This window comes from Narcine bancroftii, chromosome 3 (assembly GCF_036971445.1).
Source record: "Narcine bancroftii isolate sNarBan1 chromosome 3, sNarBan1.hap1, whole genome shotgun sequence".
Lineage (NCBI taxonomy): Eukaryota > Metazoa > Chordata > Chondrichthyes > Torpediniformes > Narcinidae > Narcine > Narcine bancroftii.
Genome location: NC_091471.1, coordinates 211,360,514 through 211,381,899, shown reverse-complemented (window position 1 = coordinate 211,381,899; position 21,386 = coordinate 211,360,514). Strand labels below are relative to the sequence as shown.

The window sequence follows — 21,386 nt, the reverse complement described above, 5'->3', positions numbered from 1 at the left end:
CGTCCTGACGTCCTCGATGGAGTAGGGGAGATTATGTGCCTTGATGAAGTGAAAAAAATGGGTGATCCCAGGATGGAACATGTAATTGTGCAGTGCCTGCATGCAGTCCATCTTCACACTGGCACAAGTTCCCTGAGACAGGGCATCCAAGGGTTCGTTAAGCTTTCCAGGCTGGTACATTATGTCATAATTGTAGGTGGAAAACTCAATTCTCCACCTCAGGATTTTATCACTTTTGATTTTACCCCGCTGTTGATTGTTAAACAAGAAAGTGATTGCCCATTGGTCAGTCAGCAGGTAAAATGCTTACTGGCGAAATAATGTCTCCAGTGCCGTACTGCTTCAAAAATAGCCTGGGCCTCTTTCTCAATGGAGGAGTGCCAGATCTCCGGACCCAGGAGGGTGCAAGAGAAAAATACCACGGGCCTTCCCGCCAGGTTAAGTGTGGCGGTCTGATGCATCGCTCTCCACCTGGAAAGGGGTGGATTCATTTTTGATACAGTTGAATGTCTCATGGGCTTCTGCTGACAGGGGGAACACGGTGGCCCTGATGAGGGGTCTGGCCTTCTCTGCATAGCTAGGGACCCACTGAGTGTATTAAGAGAAAAACCCCAGTCACCTTTTCAGGACCTTAAGGCAGTTGGGTAGTGGGAGTTCTAACAGGGACTGCATGTGGTCGGGTTCGCAGCTGATGATTCCGTTCTCCACAATGCAACCTCGTATAGCCAGGTGACATATGTTGAAAACACCTCCCTGTGGTATAGATCAAATTGAGGCATTTCACAGTGTGGAGGAATTTCTAGAGGTTCTTATCATGGTCCCTGCTGATTATGGCCACAGAGAGTAACATTGTCGAGGTATGGGAAAGTGGCCCGCACCCCATGTTTGTCCACCATCTGATCCATCTCCTTTTGAAAGACCAACACCTCATTCATGACCCCAAAAGGGACTCTCAGGAAATAGTACAGTCGGCCATCCACCTTGAAGGCAGTGTACTGGTGGTCTTCGGGGCAGATGGGGAGCTATTTCCTGGGCTCTCCAGGGGCTTGTACTCTGCTCTATCACTCCTTCAGCGGTGACTTAATAAATTCCCTGTTCCTGGCATAGTACTTAATTTGCTTTCTTATAAAGCCTTGCAGGTCTGCAGAACAACCAAGAGTTGCTTGCACTCAGTTGGGATTTTATTTGCACAAATTAACTCCAGATTTCATTGCAGCTTTGTCTAAACAGACAGAAAAACTGAATTCAGATGTGAAGTCAGAGTAACCGCAAGGCAATGTTTGATCAAACATGGTATCATGTGAATTAGTAAAATTAAAGTTAAAGGGAGCAGAGGGACAATTTCTCTGCCAACGAAGTAAGATGATTCAGATCAGTTACACAGCACAGAAACACAAGTGGATTCAGCCCCTTGTGACAAAGACGGTCATTATGTCGCTATTTATACTAATACCATTATCCAGCACTTGACTCAAGCCTTCTATGTCACGCCAATTCAGATTTTTCACAAACATGCAAATATCTGCCTCTATCTTCCTCTCAGACTGCGCCTTCCAGATTCCCATTACTCTCCAAGTTAAAATAAAACTTCCTGAACCCCCTCAAAGGCTCTTATACCTTGTCTTAAAAACATGCTTCACAGATTATCTACTCAGAGCAAATAATTTATCAATCCTATTAATGCTTATCATAATTTTGCAAATCTCAATCAGGTTTCTCCTCAACCTTCTTGAGGCTCCAAGGAAAACAAACCCAGCTGGTCAAGTCTCTCCTGGAAGCTGAAACACTCCATGCCAAGTAACACCTTGGTCAACCATTCTCACCTATGAAATCAACCTAACTGGTATTTCGGAGAGATGCTGAACAGCTCAATCTGCAGTCCCTCAGCTAATGCAGCAGTCTACATTTGTTATTAACAAGATGGGACAAGATTTGTACTGTGTAACTTGCCCTCCGTGTTTCACATCATTGAGATGCAAAATTTTTCCTTCACTGTAACTGCATCTAAAAATGGAGCATCTGCCCAGCTACAGTATAGGAGCATTTTCACTGTGCACAATACAACTGCTCAAGCAAGAAGCCTAGGGGCTAAATAGAACGGTTTGTAAATAGGAACCTGGCTTCCACACTGCTAATAAGTAAGACAATAATTGCAGCCACCAAGTATTCGATGGAAGCTGGCAGACAGCCTGAAAACTGATGGATTTTCACAATGTGCAAAACACCAGCTTGAACTTTGTGCTAAACTCAAAAATGCTGGAGATACTCAGCAGACCATGCAGCATCCACAGGAGGTTTACCTTCCTTGCCCTCTGTGTTTTCTGGGCTCCAAATTTCTGGCTGGTTCCTGCATCGCCAAGTACAATCCCTTTAGGCTTGCATATAAATGTGAACAATATGCATGCAATGACTGTCCATTCAAAATCTCACCTGAACATTGTCTTGGATATTAGTGAGTGACCAAAGTGGCCTCTCATTTCATATTCAGCTGCTGGGCGCCAGACTTCAGAGGAGTTGATCATCCGAACCTGAATATCAATTCTCCCAGTCTGCAATTTTCTGCAACTTTTTCTTTTCTACATATTCATTTTCTTCATCCTTCAAACTGATTTCATAAATTCTGCCACGAATGCCGATCGGAGGACTATATAAAGTGACTAAATTTGTGAAGTTTCATTTTTTTGTTCAAATCAAGTCAACTTTATTGTCATCTGATTGCAAAATGTAACTTGTAGAGGCTTGTAAGGAGACTCCTACCAGCTCCATGATGTTGCATTAGTTCTGGCCGATTTTGAGAAATTCAGTAATTGTTTTCATCATGTGATTATTTCTTCTACAATGTTATGGTGATTTTTTTCCCCTCTCAATTTATTAGCCAAGTTTATTGCCATTTGACTGTACAAGTACAACCTGACAAAACAGTGCATGTTTTACAGGTTCTCTGTCCTCAGTGCAAAACATGCAGTCACAACCAGACATAACATACATATAGACAAGCAATACATATACAGGACGAGTAATTTATCTATACAAATAAATAAGTAATAGATTTTGCTTTGTACATATGAGAGTCTTGGAGGGTTAGTGCGAGTAGTTCCTTTGGTCGTTCAGCATTCTCCCTCCCTGTGGGAAGAAGCCTGGTGGTGCTGGCTCTGATACTCCTGTATCTCTTCCCCAACAGGAGCAGATGAAAGATGCTGTGTGTAGGGTGGAAGGGCTCCTCAAAGATTTTGCATGCCCTCTTCAGACAACGATCCTGGTAGATCACGTCGATGGGTGGGGAGGGAGACTCCAGTGATCTTCTCGGCCACTCTATAGACCTATGATCCATTTCTCTGCATCCACGGTACTACACTGTGATGCAGTGGGCCAGGATGTTTTTGATAGAGCTCCTGTAGAAAGTTGACATGATGGTGGCGGGTAGCCTTGCCTGCTTCAGTCTTCTCAGGAAGTGCAGTCAATGTTGCACCTTCCTGACAAGTGAAGAGATGATGGATACCCATGAAAAGGTCACTAAAGATTATCTTCCATAATCACTACAATTAGGAAACAATGAAGATTCAATCTCACATAATTCAAACCATGCATCTTTCTGCATCTTAAGGTTTCGCAATCTGCCTAGGCTTCTCAATACTGAGTAAACCGATTCCAGATCAAGAACTCAAGAACCAACGCAAGCAACCTCATGTAGAGTTATGTCAACTCTATAAGGTGCACCAAAGAAAAGGTACAAGGACTGCCTAAAGAAATCTCTTGGTGCCTGCCACATTGACCACCGCCAGTGGGCTGATAACGCCTCAAACCGTGCATCTTGGCGCCTCACAGTTTGGCGGGCAGCAACCTCCTTTGAAGAAGACCGCAGAGCCCACCTCACTGACAAAAGGCAAAGGAGGAAAAACCCAACACCCAACCCCAACCAACCAATTTTCCCTTGCAACCGCTGCAATCGTGTCTGCCTGTCCCGCATCGGACTTGTCAGCCACAAACGAGCCTGCAGCTGACGTGGACTTTTTACCCCCTCCATAAATCTTCGTACGCGAAGCCAAGCCAAAGAAAAAAGATAAGGAGCAAAACAATAACTTCAATATTATAGTATTTTAGTATTTTTATGCAGCACTGAGGATAAAGCAAATATTCACAACTGAACAGTTCCACTCTAATTTCCAGCCTGAAGACAATCCTTAGGTGCTTTTGATTCACCCAATGGTCTTCATCAAGATGTGAGCCAGAGTCGTAGGTTAAAAGACCAGGTGGTCCAATTCTGTATTCCTGGTACACGAGCACCTTCTAACAGGGCTCAATTAACACAATCAGCAGCGCGGGCATGGCTGACATCTTTACTTTCTTGCTCAGTCAGGCCAATGCAATGTCTTCATCAATGTGTAAATGAAGCATGGAATGTAACACATCTGTGAACTTTAATGGATTTATAATTTGGTAATATTTGGGGAGAATTTGGTAAGATTGAGAGTAGGTTACATTTTAAAACAGATTTTATTTGAAAGACTGAAGATCTCTGGAGAATGTATGCACATTCACAAGTAGGTGTTAACTGAAATGACATCATAAAATGAATGACCATTGTTTGGAACTGGAGACAGGCTGGTTACAAGTACCTTTCTACAGGGTGTTTACAGAAAGGTCATTCCTGGGTTTTGCTTATCTAACAACAGCTTGAGCAGAAGAAAGAAATCCTTTTGTTTGCTGAAGAAGGTGGGGATTTTGCAAGTGAGAGAGTCACATGGGCTTGCTGGAAGTTTCAGTTGGAGAGAGAGAGAGGAAGAGAAGAGAAGCCCTCTCAGCTAGTGTGTGTGACAATGAAAAGCAGCTGAACAGTACAAGCCAGGAAGAGCTGGTTGAAACTGATGAAAGGTTCCAAAGCAGTGGATGGCTGGAAGTGCTATCTGTCTCTTGGAATAAGAGGAACAGAAGGAGCTCTGTCATAACCTGAAAGAAAGAGGTTATCATCTGGAAAACCCTGATGGGGCAAGTTTCATCAGTGAGACCTTGAGGTGACTAATGGTGGTACCTCAGTTGTGGAAATCCTGGACAACAAATCTCTCTCTGCAAACTCTACAAGAATCTTACTGAGCAGTAAACATTTACCTTTCAAGCACCAAAGCCTGGTGAACTTTATACATGTTAAATTCTGTGCACAGTATAAGAATTGCCTGCATCCAGAGAACTTTGGAAGAAGAAGTGAGATTGAACTGTGAACCAAATAACTTTTCCTAAATTTACACACACATCATACACGTGTGCTTAGAATTAGAAGGGGGTTAATTTAGGTTAGTTAAGTATAGAGTTAAGTTAAAGTTTGATTCTATTTTCATGTTTGAAGTTGATTAAAAATAACTTTTGTTTTAAAAACCACTTGTCTTGGTGAATGTCTGTTGCTGCTGGGTTTTGGGGTCCTTTGGGCTCGTAACAGAACCTACCCAGATAATATAACATCCATTGACACAGGGTCTTAACAATAGTAAAACATTACAAAATGTTTTACGAACAGGAAACAAACAAAATGTTTAAGAATCACCAAAAATAGTTGCTGGAGTAGGCCATTCAACCCATCGAACTTGCACCAACATTCAATATGATCATGGCTGATCATGTGACTTCAGAGAAACATGGAATACTGCAGCACAGAAACAGGCCCTCAGCCCATCTACTATTATTCTGCCTAGTCCCAAAGACCTGTACCCATACCATATCCCTCCCATTTATGTACCTATCCAAATTGTTCTTAAACATCAAAATGAAGCCTGCATTTGCCACTTCAGCTGGCAGTTCATTCCACACACTCACCTCTCTCTGTGTGAAGATGTCCTCCCTAATATTCCCTTTAAACACTTTCAATCTTAATCCATGTCCTCTAGTTCTTGCCTCACCTAACCTCAGTGGAAAACACCTGCTTGCATTTATTCTGTACCCCTCATAGTTTTGTTCACCTCTATCAAATCTCTCCTCATTCTTCAATACCCCCAAGGTCTGCACGTCCTAACCTGTTTAACCTTTCTTTGTAACTCAGTTTCTTAAGTTCCAGCAATATCCTAGTAAATCTCTGCACTCTCAATTTTATTGATCGCTTTCCTGTAGTTACGTGACCAAAACTGCACACAACTCTCCAAATTTGACTGCACTAATGTCTTGTACAACTTCACCATAACATCCCAGTTCCTCTACTCATTATTTTGATTTATGAAGGCCAATGTGCCAAAAGCTCTCTTTATAACCCTATCTACCTGTGATGCCACTCTCAAGTCCTTCTGTTCTACTGCACCCCTCAGTGCCCTACCATTTAACCTTGGTTAGTCCTCCCAAGGTTAAACCGCACACTTGCCCGCATTAAATTCCATCTGCCATTTTACAACCCATTTTTACAGCTGATCCAGATACTGTAAGCATTGATAGCCTTCCTCACTGTGCACTACATTTCCAATCTTCCTGTCGTCTACAAATTTGCGAATCAAGATCATTGCTCATTTCATACCCTATTCCTGTTTTCTCTCCATACTTCTCGATCCCTTTAGTTCTTTTTTTTGAATATTTTATTTTAATTTTCATAGACTCATCAAACAAACATTATATTTTTTAATATTCATGTAACATAGAGGGTCTGTATTTATCAACCCCACTCCCTCCACCCTCGTACAACTGAAAGCACTGTCAATTAAATGACCTCGATACAAAACAAAAAACATCCCATATATTCCCCCCTCCTCTTGACCTCTTCCCAGTTTATCTTTACCCTCTCCAACACCAATAACCAAGCTATTAGTGCCAATCCCCCCTCCATTTTTAGACGTGCCTAATGCACCCATCTACCACTTGTATTTCCCTCCCTTTCCTTGAGCTCCACATATTCATTTTTACTTCTAAGATCATATCCTGCTTATTTTTTTATATAATCTACTGAACTGGCCTCAACAACTTTCTGTGGTAGAGAGTTCCACAAGTTCACAACACTTCTCCTCATCTTAAATGACTTATTCCTTACTGTTAGGCTGTAACCCTTGTTCTGGATATCCCAAACATCAGGAATAGTCTTCCTGCATCGAACCTGCCTCGTCCTGTCAGAATCTCGCATGTTTCAATGAGATCCCTCCCATTCTCCTAAATTCCAATGAGTATAACCCAAGTTTATCTAGTTAGATGATCAGTTCTGCCATCCCAAGGATCAGTTTGCTGAACTTTTGCTGCCCTCCTTCAAAAGCATGATCATCCTTCCTCAGATTAGGAGACCAAAACTGCACACAATACTGAAGGCAAGGCCTCATCAGGACCCTGTTCATCTGCAGTAAGGCCTTGCTGCTTCTGTACACAAAACCTCTTGCAATAAAGGCCAATTTTCCATCCTTTTTTGAACCTGCATTCCAGCCTTTGTTGACACGTGCACAACACTCAGGACTTGTCATATCTTCCCTTTTCCAAATTTGTCACCATTCAGATAATAATCTGCTTTCCAGTTATTGCCACCAAATTGTCTACATCATACAGCATCTGAATCTTTAAAATGGATATATTAAAGCAAATTAGATATATAAAAGACAAGACTACCAAGTCAATTGTACATCCCTAACAGATGCACAGGAGAATTTACAGTGGGACATATGGAAATAGTTTTAAATACTTTGTGTCTGTTTTCATACAGACCTACTTGATACATAAGAATATTAAGGATCCATCGAGCATAATCGCTCTACATATATTTACCACCATTATTTCTTTTTATCAATATTAACCCTAACACTACTCAAAATTAGAATAACGGATTATCTACTGTATCCAAGCATTAATAAATACCATCACATATACAACAGCGTACTGCCACTTTACAGCAATTCGGGTAATGGAAATTTGCCTTTATAGCATTCAAAATTTACCACCAAAATGTTTTAGATGCAGAGTAAAATTTGTTCTTATGAAAGTTATGTGAAGAAAATAACTAAATAAACATAAAATAGTCAGAATCAATAAACTTTGGCATTTTTGCCATGGGTTTACATCACGGCATGAACTATTTTCAACAACTCCACCTCCCAGTAACATGAGGGGGTCTACTGTATCTGGAATAAAAAACGCATAGAAATGCAACTGCTCTTAGATGAGTGTTGTTCACTATCAATAAAGCACTTAATAGCTCTATCTCATTCACTTGCCATGGAGAAGAATCTATGCACGATATACAGTAAAACCCCTCGTTCCTGAACCTATGGGGTTGGTAGATGCCGGAGAAGTGAATTTTCTGGTTGCTTGAGATTTATATGATTGGCAAACTAACATCAATTTTAAACCTGTATTTTTTACTTTTTTATTTTCCACAAATTTTTTTGCTGGTTGCTTGAATTCCAGACAATGGGGTTTTAAGGTACATTTAATGCTGCAAAATTCTAGTATTGCTGTCACATGGGCACTTGTTATTGGGTGCTCACAAATAAATCAGGCTTTCATATTTCTGCAAATGTGTAACTATTCACACAAATTTCAACAGCCAGATGCAGCATAGCTGGGGGCTACACTTCATTTTGGAAGCTGCTGATACTGAGCCCTGGGACCTTGACTGGGCTCCATAGCAAGATGTTCTGCCGTACTGCGTCATCATGGAGAAGGTCACATTCAGGGTGGATTCTGTCTGGTTTGCTGCACAACAAAGCAACAGCAACTGTGAAAAAAATGAGCATGGAGTATTGGGATTCATGGTGCTTTCTTATTTTGGAAGATTGGCCATCACAAAATGTGCATGCATGATATGGCTAGAGTTGTGAACTCAAACTATTGCAGATAAATGAATTGGCAAAGGCTTGAACACCACAAATAAAAGCGCCTTTGAATTGCAAAGTCATTGTTGTTTGCAGTTAAAACGAACAAGTATACCAGAAGAATACCTATTTCCAGAGAGGATCTTACCAGATGACAGTTGGTTGGCTTGCCATTCATGTCAGTGGTGGGTGGAGCTAGTAATTGCCAATCACGACCTTTGTTGTAGGTGATGTAAGTTTTCACTTTTCCATTCACTTTCTTATTAGCCAAGAAAACTCCTTTAACTCCTTGTACCTTTAAGGCAAACAAAGGTGGGGAAAGAAAAAAAGCAGTAAGTTCCAAGCCCATATAGAGCTCTCCAAGATAATTCTTCTCTCCCAGTCTTAATCTATAGTCTTATAGGTTATTGTATGGCAAAATCTCATCCAGGTATTTCTTTAACATGATGAGCGTTCAGCTTCTATCCTTATTTCTGTGAGAACAGAACAGTTTAATCAACTTTCCTCTCATTCTTTTATCAATTTTCTGATGCCCATGTTCCTCATCTCAACTCCCTGCTAAGGACCATAGGCATTTCCTATTCATCCTATCTAACTTTCTCAGAATTTTACACACCTCCATTATGCCCCCTCGGCCTTCTTTGACCTCAAGGTACCTATTCTTTCCTCATATAAAAAAAATCAGAACCATAAAAAATACATAATTTTTCAATGTCAGGTCAAATTTGAAACCCCAAAACATTAGCTTAATCAATCTATATTCAAGATTCAATTTATTGCCATAGTAATAAAACAATGTTCTATTACATGGAAATTCCCTTTTGCCTGCTGCAAGGCAGGCACATTTGCCACCGGCGGAAATTGCCCAGGTACCTCTTACATTTCCTTACAGTCAGAGAAAGAGAAACAAAAGAGATTCAGGTTAATTGAACCAGATTCCTAACGTTGTCCTTAAAATTGTTGATATCTCAAATACATCTTAAATTAGGTCTTTTGTCCTTGACGAAGGGTGCAGCTCCAAAACCTTGGTTACCCTTTACTTCCTATGGATGCTGTGTGACCTGCTGAGTTTTTCCAGCATTTTTGTGTTGTGCAAACTTAAAAATATATTGAGGAAATGGCCAAAGGAAACAGAGTTGAACCTATTAACCGGTGATGAATGAAAGACATGCACATCTCATTGTAATTTGTCAGCTGTTTAATCAGTGGATATTTCAGCAATAGATTCCTTTGCTAATTGTATAACGGCATCAATCTCCCAAGCATGAAAATACAGCCAGGAAGTGAAATTAATGTTGCTTTTCTGGAATTTTTTTTAGTTAATTGATTTCAGGGCATCAATTATGCACATTATAAATTTTGTATCCATACACAGCGATGTCTATAACACACAATACCATTGCTTACATCTCACAAATAGTAATGAGTTGTCTCATTACTTTTGAAATGTTGTTTCTCTCACTTCTCAACACCTTCTCCTTTCACTTTCTCCAAATGGTAGGAACTCACAGGGGCTTCAGCTATCCCTGTTTTATTGTTGGATGTGTGGAACAATCTTGGCTCCCGAACTATCTTGGACCATTCCCCAACTTATTCCAATATATTGATCCTGTACCCAAACAGAACTTGAATATTTTATCACATTTGCTGTTGATGTACACATTTACTGGCCCATCCCTAACATTTCCTTCCCCATTGTAGATCTCCATCTCAGGAGAAAGACGTCACTGAGATTTTATTTTTCGAGTACATAGACTGCATGTCTGTCTTGACTATGTATCCTCTCACCCTGCCTCCTGCAAGAATGCCATTCCCAGTTTCTTTTTTTCCATTGTATTTGTTGCAGTGATGAGGCTTTCCACACTGGCAGCTCTGAAATGTCCCCCTGTAATGTGGTCTCCCATTGTGAATGAACTCCCACCACACTTCCTCAATTTCCTGCACATTTGCTTCCACCCCCGCTCCCCTGGGACCCACCGCCGGCCTTCACATTTAATATATTACCCTTCAGAATTTCTCCCTGTTCCAACATAATCTCACCATCAATCACTCGTTATCCCTGCCTCACCTTTCTGCATTTTGCAGAGACTGCTCACTTTGAAATCCCCTGATTCACTCCCTGTCCTACAGCACCTTCTCATATAACATCTTATTCATTCACCTCTTCCCTTCCCACTGTTCAGGGACCCAAACAATCATTCCAGCTGAAGCAATAATTCACTTGGACGTCCTCAAAACTAGTCTGTACACAAAACCAGATTTCACAACCCTGGAGAAATCAAACACAGATCGGGTGATCACTTTGTGTTCAGTTCACAGGAGTCATGTATGTTCAAGATTATTGTCACGTTATATCTGGTACAGTGAGAAGGGTTCATTCCAAGAGTAGTCCACCGAGTCTAATATTCAAATAGCAGAGCAAAGTAGAGAGCAAGAGCACAATAATGATACAGTGAAAAGATTAATTAGTACATAGAAAGGGCAGCATGGAAACACTTTTGTGAAGTTCATTCAGGAGTCTGATAACTGTAGGGAAGAAACCATCTTTGAGCCTGTTGGTGCTTTCACACTTTTCATCCTTCTTGCTGGGAGGCAGGAGAAGAGAATGTGACCAAGGATGAGATGGATCCCTCAGTACATTGGCAGCCTTTCTGAGACAGTGGAAAATGTAGGTGGAGATGATGAAGAGGAGGGAGGTTTGTGTGATTTTCTGAGCTGCATTCACCACTTTTGGCTGCTTCTTCCCATCTTGGGCAGACCATCTCCCATACCACGTTGTGACGTATCCAGCTAGGATGCTTTGGATGGTACACCTATAGAAATTGTTCAGGGACTTGGGGTATATGCCAAACACCTTTCATCTTCTCAAGAAGTAGAATCATTGGTGTGCTTTCTTGCCCATCACATTGATGTGGTTGGTACAGGTCAGGACAAAGGAATTTGAAGAGCGACTCCTAAGAACTACTGTCTCCACCTCATCATCATTGATGAAGACAAGAGAGTGGGCTCTACACCCCCTCCTCAAGTTTAAATCAGATCCTTCGTCTTACTGATAATGAGAGAGAGTTGTTATTTTAGTACTAGGTCCTTTGACACTCAATCTCCTTCCTGCTCCCTGTCTCATCATTATTTGATAACTGGCCTACAACACAGGCAAAGCCCTCCCCATTATTGAGTACATCTACATGGAACGCAGCCATCAGAGAGCAGCAGGAATCATCAAAGACCCTCACTACCTGGCACACGCTCTGTTCTCGCTGCTGCCATCAGCACTCATACCACCTGGTTCAGGAACAGCTGCTACCCTTCCACCATTAGACTTCTCAATGACAAACTCAATCAGGGACTCATTTAAGGACTCCTGCTTGTGCACTTTATTGATTTTCTTTTTGTTCTCTCTGTATTGCACAATCAGTTTGTTTACATTTGTTATCTTTTTACAGTTCTTTGTTTGATTATATGTTCACGCTGTGTACTGTTCATTTTTTTGCACTGCCAATTAGTGGTAATTCTGCCATGCCTAAGGGGAAAAGGAATCTCAGGGATGTATGTGATGTCATGTATGTACTCTAACAATAAATATGAGAATGAGATTGTATGGAGATCAGCCATGATTCGAATGTGGACTAGACTCTGGGCTGAATGGCCTAATTCTGCTCCTATGTCATGGTCTATTTTTTTAGAAGCACTTTGGAAAAATGAGGTGAGAGAGGAACATAAATATAGAATGGGAACAATGAGAGATCAGTTTATGTGAAGTTGTACAAACCCTCCCTCTTTCTTCAGCTCTGAAGAAGAGTTGCTGGATCAACCTGGTTTCTCTTGTCACGGATGCTGCCGAACTCACAGTGCTCTTCCAGCAATTTGTGTGCATCATCAGATTATTTATGTCAGTGAGTTTAATAATACTCCCAGTTTTGCTCTTCATATTGCCATTTTTCTTTTAGATAATCAGCATGGAAATAGGCCCTTCCGGCCTATGAGCCCGTCCCACCTAAATGCACCCAATTAACCTCAAACTACCCCCCCCCCATATGTTTTGAAGGGTGGGAGGAAACCAGAGCCCCTGGGAAAACCTATGCATAAACAGGGAGAACAAAAAAACTCCTTACAGACACCACTGGATTCGAATCTGGGTCACTGGCGCTGTAATAGCATCCCACTAACTGCTACACTAAGCGTGCTGGTCATGAAAGGATATACTTATCCTAGAGGCAGTGCATCAAATGTTCAAAGATGACAATGGGTTAAGGTGGGATCACCTGAGGAAAGACTGAAGTCGAAGGGGATAATATTCTCATACAACATAGTAACAGGTCCTTTCAGCCCACAAGCCGTGCCACCCGTTTACACCCAATTAACCCAGAGTCCCGGTACATCTTGAATGGTGAGAGGAAACTGGAGCCCCTGGGGAAAGCCCACGCAGACATTGGGAGAATGTACAAACTCCTTACTGGACTGCACGGGGTTCAAACCCCAGTCCTGATCGTTGGCGCTGTAAAGGCACTGCGCTAACCGCTATGCCAACCATGCTTCCCTTGAGGCGCATGTACACAGACATTCAGGAACACAGCCCAAGAACAGTTTGGAGGCACTCCCTTTGCATCTTTGGTGAATATTCCTGATGCAGGCAATCAGCCATCACGGATGGATAATAGAGACCCCTTGCCCAATCCTTGGGCTCCACTGTCAAGTTCGCAGATGCCTACAACTATAACTACAAGTGGACGTACCAATAAGTTTACAACAACAGCTCCAGGAGCTGGTTTAGGAGCAGGATCTGGAACGTTCAATACACCGGGAACGCGAAGCCTATTGCAGCAGATCACAGAAAACCCGCAGCTAAGGCAGAACATGCTCTCAGCACATTATATGATGCATATAATGCAATCTCTGAGTGGCAACCCTGACCTTGCAGCACAGATCATGTTGAACCATCTGTTGTTTGTGGGAAACCCTCAACTGCAAGATCAAAGAATATGTGAAGCAGATAGGATTCTGAGAGGAAAAAAAAACTGTGGAGTTTCTTTCAGGATATTTCTCAAGGCGAGGAGTAGAGCTCAAGAATCAAATGGGGAGAAAGTTGTAAATCTTTGCAATTCTCCACTGCATCAAGCTGCGAATGCTGAGTGAGTGAATCATATATTCAAGACTGAAATACAAATGGCTCATCTAACAGGGGCGTCAAGAGGGAGTGTGAATGGGCGAAAAACAAACTAACGGCCCATATTCAGATCAGCCTCATTCTTGAAGAGAGCCATCTAGCCAACACATGCTAAAAGCTAATAGAATATTACAACACAGAAACTGGTCTTTTGGCCCATTTTATCTGTGCCAAACAATTATTCTGCCTAATCCTGTTGACCTGCATCTGCAAAGAAAACCATTATCCTCCTAATTTGGGAGCCAGTTCCCAATCCAACTACAGCAAGATGTGAAGAACAGTTTTGATTGTTTTATTCCTCCTTTCCCAATCAACAGTGTCCTCTGGTTACTTTATCTGAGCTGTTACCAAAAACACACCTATTTGGGAGTCATATCTACAGACCTTGGAAACATAAAAAAGGAGCAAAATTCTTGTCCGTTCTGTTTTTTTTTTATTCAGATTACAGCTGAATTTAAAATTGTTTCTTTGTCCCATAACCATTTCAAATTTAACGTGGCAACATGTGGCATTTGTAATTGTATTTTGAACATTTAGTGTTCATTGTAAGTATAAATATTTCTCAAGAATGATTGTCCTAATGCCACTCTATTCAATTAGACAATATAGTTTTTCATATCTATTCTATCAGTTCCCCTGAAAACATTGAATTATTTTATTCTATTAACCCCTGAAATATAACTCTGATTTTTATAATTGGAACTGAATCAGTAGGAGCAGGAGCATCAAACTCTGCCTTCAAACCTGCTCCACCATTGCCAAGGCATGACTTATCTTCCATTTTCTATCCAATTATCATACCCTCAAGTTCCACAGATACCAAGAATATATTGCCCTCAGCCTCATGGGTCGGAAATTCTGAAGATTCTCAATCTGATAAAGATGTTCCTTTTAATCTCAGTCACTCCTCAAACCATTGTTTTGGAGTCCATCTATCATTAGTCCTTGACTAACTGGTAAATTGGCGGTTTATTGAACCGGTTCAAAATAGCATTTCTGCCATACAGTGGACCGATGTTAACCTGTTCTCTGCGCCCTTTCACACTCACCACCCGGCAGCGCAGAACAAAGGGGCACCTATCCTCCAGCAGTGATGACCTGCACACACCCCCTGCCCCTCTCACAATGGGCTAACCGGTATGCTAATCGAAAATGAATCGACGAAGATACACCCTCCCTAGGCGGTTCATCCCGGGGCGATCTGACGCCTGGTTGCTGGTTCATGAGCGTTCACACTGGCACATTAACCGGTAGATTGGTGGTTAATTACTGGGTTAAAAAGCCAGTGTGAACGGGGCTACCGTTACCCTTGTACTGTGCTCCTTCCAATACAACAACCAACAGGTGATGCTGTTGGAGTGCTTTAGACTTGCTCGTTAACAGTTTGTTTTCTCACATTAAGTTGTTTTCCTGCATTTTGTTCAGAGTGGGCTGCAAATTCTTCATTGTCAATACCACTCTACAATTTACCAGTAGGAAACCTGCTTCAAAGGAATCAAACTGCGCAAATTCAGAAGTGCCCTTTTCACTGAATAGTTAGGAACCCGTGGAAGTTAGCAATTAATACTTCAATGCTCTGTACTGTACAACGTGTGTTGTCAGACAAGCTTTCATCCGACTTGCAAGCAATTATTATTAAAATTTCACCACAGAAAGCTGTACCTGAAGCTGTGGAATTACAGGGTACAGAACTTCAAAACTTGATAAGGACATTTCACAATAAATGATCGGGATGCAAGTAGGGCATGATTGGTTTCATTGGTGGGACATTAAGTATAAAAATAAGGAATAATATAAAGCTATGCTCGGAATAACGTGTGCAATTCTGGTTGTTTCGTTACGGAAAGGATGCGAAGGCTTTGGAAAAGTGACAGAGGAAATTGTACAAGATACTGCCTGGTTTAGCGGGCATGAGTTATGAGGAGAGATTGGACAAACTTGGGTTGTTTTCTCTGGAGCTTAGGAAACTGAGGGAAGGCTGACAGAGATGTATAAAATCATGAGAAGCATTGATGGGGTAGAAGTCAGAATCCTTTCTCCAGAGTAAAATGTCATACACTAGAAGGCATGTTTAAAGGTGAGTGGGAGGAGGTTTACGGGAGATGTGCGGGGAAAATATTTTACACAGAGAGCAGTAGGTGCCAGCAGTAGCACTTGGGACTAGATTCAGAAAAGATGCTGATTTTTCCTGCTTGAACTGCCCAATAATAATCCGGATTAAAATCCAAAAGAAACTCTGGTCCCACCAAGTGAGCTACATTTTGGCCAATTTTTTGGGACTATCTCAGCAATTTATTCTGTTTGAAATTATGTAACTTTTACAAATATAAATCAACTCTTTCCAAATCATTTTTTATCTTTTCACTTTTTCTCCTACTAAAAATAATTATCTGGTGTAGTATTGCAAAACAATGTGGATTACCAAATTAATTCAGCACACGAAACTCCTTTTGGATTAGCTCAACCAAGAAGTCACCTTGCACTCAAAATTGGTTCTGAATCTGAACCAATTTGAGCCATTTCCATACTGCTGCTGTTTTAATTTGGGATTCTGCCAAAGAGAATGGCCATGTGTTTATTATTACTACCTAGCCTCTCTCACCCTGATGCAATAGTTTTTTTTCCCACCCTCTGACATAACATGTCTCAGTCAGTTGTTTTGTAGAATTAGCAAATGTATTTTAAAGGGTAAATGGTAAAAGAACATAAGAAATAGAAGCAGTCGGCCATTCGGCTCATCAAGCCTGCTCTGTCATTCAATGAGATCATGGCTGATCTGTTGATGGGCTCATCTCCACCGACCTACCTTTTCCTCATATCCCTTAATTCCCCAACTATGCAAAAATTTATCCAACCTTGTTTTAGATATATTTACTAAGGTAGCTTCCACTGCTTCAATGGGCAGCAAGTTCCATAGATTCACCACACCCTGGGAAAACCAGTTCCTCCTCTTCCCCATCCTAAATCTATTATGCTAAATCTTGAGACCATGTCCCTCACTTGTAGTCTCCACCACAAATGGAAACAATTTACCTACCTCTTTCTTATCTATGCCTTTCATAATTGTATACCTTGTGGTTGCTGTGCTGTGCAGCGAACAAAAAAACCACACAGAAGCTGCGAGTGAGTTGAACCAACCAAGTGACCTTACTGGAACTCTCCAAGAGCTTATCAGCTGCACTCCCATGACCCTTTCTGGTCCCTCCCACCAGGAACATTGTGATGCCAGCCCAGCGTGTGTCTGCACCTCCATGACCCAGTTCACTTGCAGATTAGTGCAGCCCACTACAACATTTCTATAAGATCCTCTCTCATTCTTCGAAATTACTGTTAGTACAGTCCCAGATGACTATCTCTCTTCATAGGCTAATCCCCTCAAATCAACCTTGAACCTCCTCTGCACCACCTCCAAAGTCAGTACATTCTTCTTCAAGTAAGGAGACCAGCATTGTATCCAATACTTCAGATGCAGCCTCAACAGTACCTTGTACAGTTGTAGCATAACCTTCCTGCGCTTAAATTCAATGAAGGCCAACATTCCATTTTCCTTCTTGATAGCCTGCTGCACCTGCAAACTAACCTTTAGCGAATCAATCACAAGCACTCCTTAGTCCTTCTGCACAGAAGCAAGCTGCAATTGCTTTCCATTTAAATAATAATCTGATCTTCCATTTTTCTTTTCAAAATGATAAAATAAAACGACAACACAAGCTCACACTCATATAATGCTGACATATGAGCTAAGCCTTTTACAGTTACTATATATTTTTTTAACATTCAGTCACACTTTTCTGGAAAAGATTATTTAAGAGACAGAACATAGAACCCAACAGCACAGTACAGGCCCTTTGGCCCTCGATGTTGTGCCGACCTATATATTCCTACCAAAAATTATCTAAACCCTCCTTACCTCATAACCCTCTATTTTTCTTTCATCCATGTAACTGTCTAAGAATCTCGTAAATACCCCCAATGTTTCAGCTTCCACGACCACCCTTGGCAAGGTATACCTGGCATCCACAACTTTCCATGTGAAAATTGTTCCCCTGATTTCTCCTTTCATGTGAGCTGATCATTAAAGCTTTGTGCTAGAAGAAAGTGATCAGATTCAGTATTGATTTCCCCCATCTCCAGCTCATATGTCAGTACTGTCAATTTCTCATGGCATCTAGAATCTGTCAAAGGAATGAAATGAAACAATATTCATCGCTGGTAATGATGAATCACTGGTTCGAGAATCAGGTTGGGTGGTGCCAGAATAACAATCTTTTACCCAACATTACCAAGACTAAGGAGCTTATGGTTAATTTTAGGAAGGGGAGGCTGAGAGACCACACATCTGTCTGCATTGATGGGTCAGAGGTGGAGAGGGTTCCATAAACAGTATCAGGAGACCTTTCCTGGAACTAACATATTGAAGAAGGCACAGCTGTGTCTCTACTTTCCAAGGACTCTGAAGAGATTTAACATGCTGTAGAATACTCTATCAAACCTCTTCATGTGCTCTGCAGAAAGTTATACAGGCTGTTTGGAAATTTGACTGCCCAGGAATGCGGAAGGCTCCAGAAAGTTTAAAAAAAGTCAGGTTCATCACAAGCTCTGGCCTCCCATCAATTAAAGATCAAGAGGCAGCCGACATCAGAAAGGACCAACATTATAAAAGACCCCCATCATCCTGGTCACAACCATTTCTCTCTGCTACCTTCAGGCAAAAGGTACAGAGGCCCGAAGGCTTGGTTGAAGAGAAGTTTCTTTCCAACAGCTATCAGTGTCTTGAATCTTCCTTAGTAACACTAATCATGGACTGCTCCGAGACAAAAGAATTGTCTGCACTCTTGCAAAATCTTTCTTCTTGTACAAGGGTAACTGAATATTTAAAGTCTATGTATCATTTTGTATTTATTTTCTCCTTTTCATTCCATTAAATGAACTATTGTCATTGTTCTTTACTTGTTTTTGATGTTTTAACAAAGGCCTGTTCAGCTGCAGCAATAAGAATGTTGCACAATACATATAATAATAAATCATTGTTATTCTAGATGTCATTACAGCTCCATTAAACAACAATGGCATCATTACTTACAATGTACTGTTCAGATTTGTGAACCTGTGAAGCATATGAGAAACACTCCATTCATCTATCCAGAATTAGCATACGGGCCAGTGCAAGAAAAAAACTGGTGGTAATGATAATTCACTTTATTGTCATTGCACCAGTAAACCAGCCAATCAGTATCGACCAGAAGTTAAAAATGGTGCTGTATACATTACAATAAAACATGTGCAATTAAAACTAACAACACTATTCTACAACAAACTGTTTGAAAAGTACTAATATTACAACACGAGTTCAGTACCACTCAATGCCATGATCTAGTGTTCAACATAGTCACAGCTTCGTTTAAAAAAAACTCTTCCTGAGCCCATTAGTATGCGATCAAAGGCTCTTGTAGCATCTACCCAGTGGGAGAAGAGTAAATAGTCTGTGATTTGGGTGTGTTGCATTTTTGCCTTGCCCAGATATCGTTCCCTATAGATAGTTTCAATGGTAAGCAATTGGATTCTAATAATTTGTTGGGCTGGAGCGCCTTGCAATCTTGTGCAATACACTTCCCGTACCACCCTGAAATACCCTATGTTAGCTCGCACTCCATTGTGCATCTATAGAAATCCAACAGTATCCTGGGACAGAGGTGGATCCTCCTCGTGCTCCTCAAAATATAAAGACATTATTGTGCCTTTTTAATCAGATTTGAAGAGTTCAAGGACCAAGTGAGATCTTCAGAGGTTTGGACACTAAGAAATTTAACGCTCCAGCACCACTCCATTGATGTAAATTGGGATGTGAGTGTGCCTTCTGGTCACTAGGTCACTTGACAGCAATTGGGAAATTATAGGCCTTAAATTGGTACAAGCTAAATTCATCAATAGGTTTTGAAATTAAGCTTGTCAATACTTGCTATTAATTAATGCTCTTGGTGAGGAAATAGCAGTGAAATCTTCATATAGGCATGTAAAATAAATTAGTACAAGCAATGTAAAAGAAGTCCTGATGGTCATTTTGTCCAACTGTAATAAAACTTTCCTATTCTTAAATTCCAAGATCTTACCAAAAAAGGTAAAATCCTGTTTGCCAGCTTGTTGGACCTGCCCAACTGTCTGTGATTCATGCTGGAGAACACTGAAACCCATCTGAATAATAATCCTCCTTTTCAATTCTTTTACCAAAATGCATGTCTTCCAACTTCCCACATTAATCTTCATTTGCCAGATTTTTACCCATTCGCTCAATCTATCTACCAGAATAAACTGTTGCAGAATCACAGTCTTGTCATTTCAGCATGCCCTTCCAAAAACTTCTGTACCATTATTAAACTTGGAATTTTTTTGAATACTTTATAAATTTTCAAACCTCAACAATAGTTACATAACATTCAGTTCTAAAGTATTTAAAAAGAAATTATACATGTGGTACATACCATTCCACCCCTCCCACCCACTCTCTCACCCTCCCATCTCTCATCCCCTCACCCTAATAGAAAAAAAGAAAAAAGAAGAAAGAAAATCTAGAGAATGCCAAGAAACAAAAGATTTATGATATATCTATTTGAGATTATCAAGAAGAGAGTCAATCATACATGCAAACCAAAATTTTGTAAATATGGGCTCCATATTTTTTTTAAAAAGATTTTTATCTCACAGATTCTATAATTTTCTCTAATGGTATGCAACCACAAAGTTCTTCATGCCATCTTTCCATACCTAAATCTATTTCCGAATTCCATGATATTGGTATACATATCCTAGAAACTGCTAAAGCAATTAACAAAAATTCAATTTGATAAATATTTAATTTTAATTTTGGCCTTAATATTACTCAATAACAATAACATCTGATCCTGTGGGAATTTGACCCCCATAATTTGTTCCAAAAAAATTACCTTCCCCTAACCAAAATTATCTAACTTTAGGACATTGCCAAGTTGAATGTAAAAAAAGTATCAATCACAGCTCTGCATCTAAAATTTAAATCATTAGGGCAGGTTTTAAACTTTTTAATTTTTGTGGAGCCAAATATAATTGATATAATTATATTGAACAAACCTATATCTTACATTTATAAGTTTAGTCATATTATTCTTACACAACTCCAACCAACCCTTTTCAGTTATTTGTGTATTTAAATCTATTTTCCATCTTAATCTTGATTTATGCACCCCAATATTTAGGGATTTAGTTTGAAGTAATTTATACATTACTGAAATAAATTTATTTACAGTAGTGTTACAAATCAGTAATTCTAATTCACTTTGATTAAGTAATGTCAAAGAAGGACCTATTTTGCCAGATAAAAAGGCTTTTAACCTGATAATAACAAAATAAAGTGTTACTAGGTACATTAAATTTTTCCCTCATTCTTTCAAATGTTATAAATCTCCAATCCTCAAAACAATCTTAAATCC

The 21,386-nt window shown here is 40.4% G+C and overlaps 1 protein-coding gene across 6 annotated transcripts in view; it reads right to left on the bottom strand.

The window, feature by feature from the left end:
- sorcs2 (sortilin-related VPS10 domain containing receptor 2) overlaps window positions 1–21,386 on the bottom strand; it is an 848,688-nt gene that overhangs the window by 199,506 nt on the left and 627,796 nt on the right. For all 6 annotated transcript variants that reach the window (XR_011354139.1, XR_011354138.1, XM_069926521.1 and 3 more), the window contains exon 10: window positions 8,908–9,054. Coding sequence is in view for 4 of the 6 variants with exons in the window: in XM_069926521.1 (XP_069782622.1) it covers window positions 8,908–9,054 (147 nt within the window). In the remaining 2 variants the exon portion in view is untranslated. The remainder of the gene's footprint in view (window positions 1–8,907; window positions 9,055–21,386) is intronic.